The sequence below is a fragment of the Pseudorasbora parva genome, chromosome 1 (assembly GCF_024679245.1).
Source record: "Pseudorasbora parva isolate DD20220531a chromosome 1, ASM2467924v1, whole genome shotgun sequence".
Classification (NCBI taxonomy): Eukaryota; Metazoa; Chordata; class Actinopteri; order Cypriniformes; family Gobionidae; genus Pseudorasbora; species Pseudorasbora parva.
Window position 1 is genome coordinate 54,870,512 of NC_090172.1, and position 10,484 is coordinate 54,880,995.

The window sequence follows — 10,484 nt, forward strand, 5'->3', positions numbered from 1 at the left end:
TCTTCTTGACTCCATACAATTTGCAGAGCTCTGCAATCACAGCACTTTCAAAGTTCCTGCCCTGATCAGAGTGCAAGCGTTGGGGCACTCCATACTTCAGGAACCATTCTCTGAGAAGGACCTTAGCCGTTGTCTCCGCCTTCTGATCACGGGTGGGAAATGCTTGACTGAACTTCGTAAACACGTCAGTTACTACTAGAACATTTTCTCGTCCATCTGTGGCTGGCTCAAGGGTCGAAAAGTCAACTGCTACAACCTCCAATGGTCGGGAAGCCAAGAATGAAGCCCAAGGGGCCTTAATCTTCGGTTGAGGCATCTTTGCTAACACACAACGCTGACATCGCTTCACCCACTGCTCCACATCCTCGTACATTCCACCCCAGAAACATCTCTGTCTCAACAGGCACATGGTCCTCTCTATCCCTTGATGACCCATCTGATCATGGACATTCTTCAAGACCTTCTCTGTCAAACAGGTAGGTAACAACAACTGGTGGCATTTTCCGATGTGGACGTCGTCAATCACACGGTACAACAGACCATCTTTTTCTTGAATCTTTTGCCATTGCTTCAGCAGGGAACGCACAGATCTGGACAAGCCCAACCTCTCTTGCTTGGTAGGTTTCCTTTTCCAGCTCCAGAACTTCTTGAACACCTTGAGTGTTGGATCAGACTCCTGAAACTGACAAAGTTCTGCCTTTGAATATCCCGGCAAAGTGGGAGTATTCTCACACACAGCATCATCATCTTCTTCTGCTAAAGATGCCTGTAACTGTCTGACTGTGCTGCACTCAACTCCTGCTGTTAACAGGTCTGGTTCAAGAGCTGTTCCCGTCTTGAGCGAGTTACAGATCGCCACACATCCATCATACTCTGCGTCTTCATTTTCTGAATCTGGTTCATCAGAACCGGATCTCCTCGAGAGAGCATCTGCAGCAGTGTTGCATCGTCCTGGGCGATACTTGACTTCAAAATCAAACACAGCGAGTTGAGCAGCCCAACGTTGTTCAATTGCTCCTAACTTGGCAGTCGTGAGGTGGCAGAGTGGATTATTGTCCGTTATGATGGTGAATCTGGACCCCAGCAGGTAACTTCGGAACTTTTCAGTGACCGCCCACTTCAGCGCCAACAGCTCCAGCTTCATGCTGCTGTAATTTTTATCGCTTTTCTCAGCCCCCCTCAACCTCCTACTGGCATACGCGATTACAGTCTTCCTACCCTTCTGATGCTGATACAAGACTGCTCCTAGCCCAAGGTTGCTCGCATCAGTCTCAACCACAAAGGGAAGCGTGAAATCAGCATACCCCAACGTTGGTGCACTTGTCAGCTTGTCTTTGAGGCTCTCAAACGCTGTTTGACAATGGAAAGTCCAAGAACTCTTATATAGCTGAGCTGCCTTGACTTGACTTGTCTCTCTCATGCACACATTAACTACATCATGCAACGGTCCAGCTATCTGGGAGAACCCTTCGATGAATCTTCTATAATAACTACAAAACCCCAAGAACGATCGAAGCTCCTTGAGTGTACTGGGGACTGGCCACTCCCGGATTGCACTTACTTTATCCGAGTCCGTACTCACACCGTCGGATGACACTTGATGGCCCAGAAATCTTACTTCCGGCTGCAGGAAATGACACTTCTCTGTTTTGATCTTTAATCCAGTGTCCCTCAATCTCTTAAACACGGTCTCAAGTCGTACCAAGTGCTCGTGAAAGGTGGATGAGTACACCAACAAGTCATCTAAGTAGATGAGCACAATCTGGAACACAAAGTCACTCATGATTGCCTGCATGAGCCGTTGGAAAGTGGCGGGTGCGTTACATAACCCGAAGGGCATCCGTCGGTATTCGTAGAGACCAAACGGTGTAGTGAAAGCCGTCTTGTGTCTGTCCCTTTCATGGACTGCAACTTGATGGTAACCGCTGGCAAGGTCTATCGTCGAGAAAACCTGCGCTCCGCCCAGAGCATCCAAACTCTCATCGATGCGTGGCAATGGAAAAGCGTCACGTCTGGTCTTGGAGTTCAACCTCCTATAATCCACGCACAACCTTAAGCTTCCATCAGTCTTCCGTACTAGAACGATGGGTGAAGCATAGGAACTCGCACTGTCCTGGATAACACCCTTCCGGAGCAAACCCGAGATATGCTCTTTAACCTCTTCGAACTGAGTTGGCGGTATCCGGCGATACGGCTGAACCACAGGAGTGTCATCTGTCAAATGGATCTCATGTTTCACTCGGTCTGTGTATCCCAGATCTTCATCACGGACCGCAAACACATCTGCATACTTTAAAAGCAATATACCGAGCCTGGCTTGCTGTTCTGGAGTACCTCCTATATGCAGCTTACTCAGCAGGTTACTTAGGTCAGTTTCAGACTCCGGTTTATCCTTCTGGTCAACTCTCACTTCTTCATGGTGGGCAGAAATACGCTGGAATCTCACCTCGCAAGCTTCACTCTCAACGCACTGACAGTGGGTAAGTATCCCAAGACGAACTTTGGGAGCCAGCCACACATCTTCCTGAGAGAAGTTGACCACTTGGACTGGAAATACTCGACTTCTGGCTGACACTAAAGTGGGCATAGGGATCAATCCGCCTGGTAATGGGGTGCTTCCTGGTTCCAGCAACAGCCACGCATGGGTGTCAGTAGCTCTCTCATTCACTCTGGCATAGACAGTGGCTACAGAGGACGCTGGTATATGGGTTTTTCCCTTACCACTAACTCTGGCTGCTGACATTTTCCTCACCAGTTTCACTTCCTGTACCCGATTGAATGCTTCCCTCCACACAGGGTCCAGTTTTCCTCCTAAGGCAGTGTCAAACTCAGTCATTGCAAACTCTCGGCATCTCTGGGTGATATTCATGCCTATGATACCAGGGGGAGTAGGATCTTGATCTGCAGAATCACTGTCTCGGACTATCAGGAACCCACACTCAGGTATTGTCAATCCCATTACTTGGATGTCCAGTTCAACATAACCCAGATACGGCAGGGGTAACTTGTTTGCTGCAGTAATTCTTAGCCACTTAGAAGTGCAGTGAAGGTCCTCGTCTTCTCCGTGGAGATGCTCTCTGAAGAAACTTTCTGTTAGGGTACTCACATTACTTCCTGTGTCGAGCAGACATCTAACCAGAATACCACCAATGTGAACATCAACTTCAGGGCACTTGCCAACTGCACGTTCTAAAAACCGTTCTTTTGTCAATGTGCTATGTCTCGAGCCTTCTGGTTTTCCTCGCATTGCCCGGCTCACAGCAACGGAGGGACCCCATTTCCCTGTACCTCAGAACTTGTGGTGGTCGTCGACTGGGCTTTGAAGCTACGTGGTACGGGACAGTGTCTTGCTACATGTCCAACCCCTTCACATCTTAAACAGATTGGTTGACCATCTTCTGTGTACTTGGGCTTGACTTTGGGCTTTACATTCTGGTTACCATTTGAACCGGCCTTTTGTACAGTGAGTTCACGAACAGCATTAGTGAGCTCTCCAAGGGCCTTACCCTGCTGGGTGATGATCTTAACTACCTCCTGCAAGGCGACCACCATGTCACTTTGTGGGGAACTAACTGGATCTGAATGGTGTGACACATCTCCAGAACATGTACTCACGATGTTCCGACTCCTGGCCACATTAGCACCACGGGGTCTGTCCTCCACAACCCACATCAGTGCCTCTTCACGGACATCAAACAGGGAAGACTGAGGCTTTTCTCGGACTAGCTTGCGCAGCTCTCTACGCAGTGCCGCATCTCTTATGCCTTCGATGAACTGGTCTCTCAAAGCAAGCTGGGGATCAGACACAGCATTACGGGACTGTTGGAGAGCAGAATTAAGAAGCTGAGAGAGCATGGGAAAAGTCACGGAAGTCTTCTCCGTCTAACTGTCTACGTGCATAAAAAGCATGCAACAACTGTGGTGTAGTTCGTTTCTCCCTAAAGGCCCCCCTCAAATATGAAAACAGTTCTTGAGGCTGTCTTGTCTCACCACCCATACATAGCTTGACCTCATCTAAGGCTGAACCTCTTAAATGGGACAGTATAAAGTCCACTTGGTCATCAGTGTTCAAACCCCTTACCCGAATTACACGTTCAACCTCATCAATGAACTCATCGACAGACTGACCATCTTTAACAGGGTCACCACTAAATGGCACAATTTGACGTTCCCTTGGAATGTAAACATAGGACCTAGTGCCCACATTACTCATATTAGCAAGGGTTGACATTACTTGGTCGTGTCTTCGACCTAGCTCCAGAATTTGAGACTGCAGCTCGGCCACTCCATTACCATCATCACCATGTCCAACAGCCCCAGCATTGTCCACATCACGGATGGTTCCAGGCTGCGCAGCTGACACATCGTCGTCTTGGTCCATGTTCTTGTAATGTCTCTATTTCGAATAGTATGCAAAACAATCACAGTCACTACAGTTTAACCTGAAGGATGGTTTTGTGCGGTCTCCTTTGTCCTCGACCACAGCGCTGAAGTGAGCACCTCCCTGCGTTCCTGAAGCTGGCTCTTTGCTTCCCACAGGCTCTCCAGGTACGTCACTCCTTGTCGTCGACCTCCTCTGCACCGGCACTCGACCTCTCTTCACTACTACCGTTGTCTATGCTCTCTCTACTCTACCCAATTTAGCAATGGGACCCCACTCCTGGTACCAAAAATCTCTGTAGCCCGGAATGTGAATTACTAATAACACCGGACACAGGATGAATAATATAAACGGGGTTCTTTTATTCCAGACTGCACTTGTAGTAGTGCAGCGTTAATTATGCAAATATGGGGAAGAGTAGAGTAGAACAGCTTCAAGCAAGTGAACAGTTGTTGAAATCAATAAAGTTTGTTTCTCAACCCGCAAGTTTGTTTCTTTAGTGCTCAGTCATCATAAAATATTAATCACAAAATTTGCCAACATAGACAACGGTAGCAGCCACATTCTGGAAAACAAATGCAAACATTATTACAGCGTTTTCCTGTATGGAAACCAAACAAGGCTGCATAAGTTACATGAAAAATGCATTCAAATGAAATAAGAGGTTACTTTTGATTATTACTGACACCTTTCAAAAGTCGTTACACAATTTAGCATTCAATCAACCCAACATCAGTAAATAAACACTCTTACAACTCCAAAAACAGATTTAAGAATTCAAACTTACTGTTTATCACCACTCTAGCTCATGTAAACATTAATGAGGCATCTGATGAGCTTGATTTTCCTCTGCACACAGTAAAAGCAAACATTTTACACTTTGCATTAACATTTTGAATATGACATTATAACACCACATTCATTCTGCTCTTCTCAATGTAACACATGTGCATGTCGATTGATAACAGTTACACATTTTAGAAACAATAACATTAAACAACACTCACTGATGTTCAAGGCTCACACCGGAAACACACCCAGAGGGCCTACGGAGCACTTTTTCTCCCCTCTTGAATAAACAAAGTGATTCTGAGTAACACGGTATCATGTGGAAATACACACAAATATAAACAGATTCAATATTATAATAAATTGTTTATATCTCTACACTTACGCTTCTTTGAAAGACAATGTTGTTTTTATACGACAACACGATGCGTCCCAACAGAAATCGGTGTCAACCGGACAAGTACACGGCCATTTAAGACAACAAAACACTGAGAAACTGTGTTTAACTCAGAAAGTATATATTTCTCAATATTTTCCGTTTAGTGAGCATTATTAGCGCTAATTCCTGACCGCATGCTCACCATCCAAAACCGCATTGAAATAACACTGCTCTCATACCACTCTCGCGGCACTTCCAGATGGCCAATGTCACGTTTTCTTAAAGGGCCAGCACAAGATTAATTCAACGTAAGAGAAAAGGCATTAAAACATGTTATACCTGTTATTTACTAGAAGCAGGACTCAATAACCAGTTTTGTGATTAAACTTTTCACTTGGTTACATATATATATATATATATATATATATATATATATATATATATATATATATATTAGGGGTGTAACGATACGCGTATTCGTATTGAACCGTTCGGTACGAGGCTTTCGGTTCGGTACGCGGTACGCATTGTTTACCGAACGGTTCTTTGACTAATTAATTAGATTTGGAAAATAAAAAAGTGTGTGAAATATAATAATATGCGTTCAACAAGGTAGCCCAATAACCAAAACGACATAACAGCCAATGCCCCTGACACCGCCAAAGTGAAAGGAAGAAAAAAAAAACACCAAATTTGTTTTAGGCTGCTCAGTCAGGTGCTCGCTTACTCAGTAGGCTACGCGCTGAATGCTCGTGGCAAAATGGCTATTGCGTTTAACAAACCAGAAATAGAAGATCCTCCAATAACCAACAGGTCTGGTGTTTGGGTGAACTTTGGATTCTTTGTAAGCTATGATGGTGTTGGCAAGAGTGATGGATTAAAAAAAACAACGGTATGTCGCATTTGCTGATGGTACAGCAGCGAATAATTCATGTCATGTCAATCAACTAATTTAAGCCGACAACAAGACGATAAAAAGGAGAAACAGCCACAAACTATCCCCGCAGCATTTAGACAGACATTTCCAACTTATTCAAATGGCAAAAGACATCACCGCGACGAGTGGTCCATTTATAGCCGCGGATATGAGACCTAACGCCCGTTTCACACATACTCCGTCTGCAGTACGTGTGCGGTGCGTATTTTTTTCCGTACCCATGTTAACGGATGACAGCTTTCAAACTGCACGCGGGTGCTGTCCGTCAGTCCGTTCCAGGAGCGTTGCGTCTGCAGCAGTGCACGGATCGTTTTCGTACAGAGTCTATTTTTTGCTGCGCTGCGTTGCTGCATTAAAGCGACAGAAGACTTTTCGCATTAAAATTAACATGTACTGATGCGAAAATCTAGTAATTTCACCACAGATGCATATAATTTAAAATATACTCTTGTTTCAAAGTCAACATGGCTTTTTTTTCTCAAGTAAAGCAACAAAACGACACCATACCTGGCATTTAGGTTAAAAAAAGTGCCATAATGGATAGCACTCGTACTTTCTTGGAGGTGAAAAGCAAAGTTCTTTTTGACCTGCAGGATTTCTTTTAAAAGGGTGTAAAAAACGAAAGAAAAGACGAGACTCGGCTGTTTTTGAATATACTATTGTAAGTTTCTAATTTAAAATGTTTGTGATTTAAGGCTATAAACTATGTTTAAATGTTTTGCCACTTGTGTGAGCTAAATCTAAAGTATATAAATATGAATAAATGAACTTAATAACATGTTGTTTAAATGTAGTAGGCTACGTAACCTGACTTCTATTAAAGAGTAAACAAAGAGAATTGGAATTCTGACGAGGCATGTTCAGTAAAAACTTTTGGATTTTAAATAAAAAAATAATGAATCAATGCTGTGTTTGTGGTATGCAACAGGATCAGTTGCGGACTGCAAACGCAGCATATGTGAAAGCACTACAGCGTGTGGGGCTCCTGCAACGCACACGCAACGCAACACGCACGGCACAAAAATAATAATAAAAAAGGTAATTTATCTGCCAATTTTTTTCTTTTTGCTGTATCTAAAACATACCGAACCGTACCGAACCGAACCGTGACACCAGTGTATCGTATCGAACCGAACCGTGAATTTTGTGAACCGTTACACCCCTAATATATATATATATATATATATATATATATATATATATATATATATATATATATATATATATATATATATATATATATACAGTCACAGTTACAGTTATTGGTAGACTGGTAGAGTTTGGGTTATAATAAGTTGACATGTACTTGCAAAGTTGCTTACAGACAGTAGAATGTCTGTTGGAGGACCAACACAATAAAGAGTGAGCAGATATTAATCACTCTAATAAATACTATAATGAGATTTTGTTGACATGTTTTGCAGTTACTTCTAGTCAACAGAATGTTCAAAAGGGACCATCCAAAATAGTGTTAACATAGAACTTGATTCAACACAATATTTAAATGATTCATATTTGTATACTCGTCATCTGTAAAAACATGTGCTTTCATGTGAGGCCCTTTTAAGGTTTGTCTTCTGGTTACATGCATCTTTGAAACATCTTATTTCCTGTTTAGTTTTTTCTTCCCTGTCAAACCACATGCATTAGCAATAAAACAACAGATTAATCACATCGGTTTGAGAGAGGCCAATTTACTAAGCAGTAGTATTTTAAATAGCTTTAAGAGTTTTTTTTTTTGTTTTTTTTGAGCAATGGAAAGATGGTTAGGTTAGACATTTTTTAGACATTTTGATGTGGCCAGGAGTGTGAAAGCAGAAAAGTTAAGGTAAAGTGCGCATGTGCCTCAGTTGACTGAAGCAGAGGCCGATGGACACATGGTAAAGACAGTCTATAGTGATCTACCTTTATTCATTATCATGTCTGAGAGTGTGCTCATTCGGTCACTTTCTCAGAGGAATTCAAAGCCGGAGGACAATTTTAGAAGACGACTGATCATGAGATATTACTTTATTCTTTTGCTTTCCTCGATAATATGTAAATATACCTTACATTTCTTTTTAAACATTAAAAAGTCACCTATTTATTAACACTTTCAACTATAATGGTTACTATTGTGTGCTTCATTTTGCAGGCTGTTCCTCTGATGTGTCCTATAATGTGGATGTTGCTCAGGAAGATGTTAAAGTAGTTCGAGCTGGAGAGGATGTGAATCTTACTTGCACCTTTTCAAATCTTCTGCAATCAACAACAGCATGGTTTAAACAGACGGATGACGGGAAATCTTTACAGATTGTGTCTTTATATTTAAATCAACAACCCAGTTGGAATAAGGACTTTGAGAAAATCAATCGTTTTAATGTTATCAAAGGAGAAGATTATTTTAATCTGACCATTTTACAGACAAAGCCTTTAGACTCGGCCACATATTACTGTGTAGTTTCTTCATATTACAGCATTGGAATGGGTGCGGGCACTAGATTAATTTTTAAAGGTAAGTTTCACTGCTTATTATTTTACCTTTGTTTGATTTGTGCCATCTGATTTTTTTTGCCCTTACTATTTCTGTTCTTTTTGTCACTTGTCAAGCTGGACACACAACTCTTCATCAGTCTCTGACAGACGCGCTTCATCCAGGGGATTCAGTGGATTTGCAGTGCAGCATCTTCAGTGAGAGTTGTGCTGGAGAACACAGCGTCTACTGGTTCAGACAAAGCTTGGGAGACTCTCAAGGAGTCCTTTACACCAAAGGAGAGAGAAACGGTCAGTGTAAGAACAGCAGTGAGTCTCAAACGCAGAGCTGCGTCTACAATCTCCTCAAGAGCAACATCAGTCACTCTGATGCTGGGATTTACTACTGCGCTGTGGCCGCGTGTGGACAGATACTGTTTGGAAAAGGAACTGAAATACAATTCAAAGGTAAGGAGAAAAGTTTAAAATCTTTGGCTTGATCTTTGCTCTCTGGAAAAGCATTTGATAAAGTGCATGATACTGAACTGATCTAATGAATATATAAAAGGTTATCTAAGCAATTACATTTGTGTAATTTTATTAATTTAGATGTGAATCAGACTCTTCTTGCTCTTGGAATTTCAAACATCATATTTTTGGCTCTTGTTGTTTTTATGGGAATAAAACTATGGAGGGGTCTGAATAAAGGTAAGACTTTCTGAACAAGATTAATTTATTATGGTAATGGAAATACTTACTAAAATTTAAAAACAAAACGGCCATTTATAATTACAACAATTTCTTAATTTCCCAAAGTGCCCGCACCTCAAGAGAATCAAGTAAGTACACAATTATCTTTTGCTGTATATTATGCCACATCATGTGTATTTTTCCTCTCGTAATTGGAGTTTCTTTTCTCTCTTGATATCAGAATGAAGACAGCATGAATTATGCATCCATTAGTTTTGGTCAGAAACCTCTGAACACTAGAAGGACCAAATCAAAGATCATTGAGGATCAGTCTCTGTACGCTCAGGTCAGATCACAGCCGTGACATCCAGAGGTTTAGATGAGTGTTTAACTGCTTTAATGTTTTCATCATCATCTTAGAACTACATATTTGAGGTCAATATAATTTGGTTAAATAATTTTGGTCATTAATACTCTTTATTAATGTTTATTAATTTTATTCGTGTTTTTTTTTTTTTTGTCTGTTTTTTTAATTGTTTTTTCCCTTGAACTGTTCTTTAAAAATTAAACTGAACTTGAATCGATAATGTCTAAGAACCATGTCCTTTATTTCATATAAGTGTTAAAATGAAGTGTTCGAAAAGTGTAACCTCAAATAACAGTATATAACAATGTTATCAAAATATGGATTGCATGATAGCTCTCTGTGGCCATATTTGAATGTATTTATGTTAAAGTGTTTTACCTTAGTACTGTGTATTGTTAGATAGCTCGGGCTCTATGAATTTGTTAGGTACCCTCTAAAATTAGGGCACAATGTGTATAATTTTAACATAATTGTCCGTATATAATTTTTA

General features: G+C 41.5%; 1 protein-coding gene and 1 long non-coding RNA gene across 3 annotated transcripts; one reads left to right on the forward strand and one right to left on the reverse strand.

Moving 5' to 3' along the window:
- Positions 1-4,822: 4,822 nt before the first annotated feature.
- LOC137086053 (uncharacterized) lies at positions 4,823-5,880 on the reverse strand. Of its 2 annotated transcripts, XR_010907508.1 has the most exons (4): positions 5,556-5,880; positions 5,389-5,450; positions 5,169-5,230; positions 4,823-4,946 (listed from the first exon to the last, which is right to left on the reverse strand). It is a non-coding gene; the product is annotated as an uncharacterized lncRNA (long non-coding RNA). The 2 variants fall into 2 exon arrangements; XR_010907507.1 differs by having other exon boundaries at positions 4,839-5,230; positions 5,556-5,878.
- A 3,069-nt stretch (positions 5,881-8,949) lies between these two features.
- LOC137064987 (uncharacterized) lies at positions 8,950-10,054 on the forward strand. Its single transcript, XM_067436887.1, has 5 exons — positions 8,950-8,980; positions 9,076-9,405; positions 9,547-9,645; positions 9,754-9,776; positions 9,869-10,054. Exons 1-5 carry the CDS (start codon positions 8,950-8,952, stop codon positions 9,989-9,991), a joined length of 606 nt encoding a protein of 201 aa, XP_067292988.1. The 3' UTR covers positions 9,992-10,054.
- Positions 10,055-10,484: the final 430 nt, after the last annotated feature.

Bases quoted from the DNA above. Each gene is read 5' to 3' on its own strand.
- LOC137064987 (XM_067436887.1), top strand. From the start codon at position 8,950: ATGGGTGCGGGCACTAGATTAATTTTTAAAG. The intron at 8,981-9,075 runs GTAAGTTTCACT...TCACTTGTCAAG, and splicing joins CACTAGATTAATTTTTAAAG to CTGGACACACAACTCTTCAT. The intron at 9,406-9,546 runs GTAAGGAGAAAA...TTATTAATTTAG, and splicing joins AACTGAAATACAATTCAAAG to ATGTGAATCAGACTCTTCTT.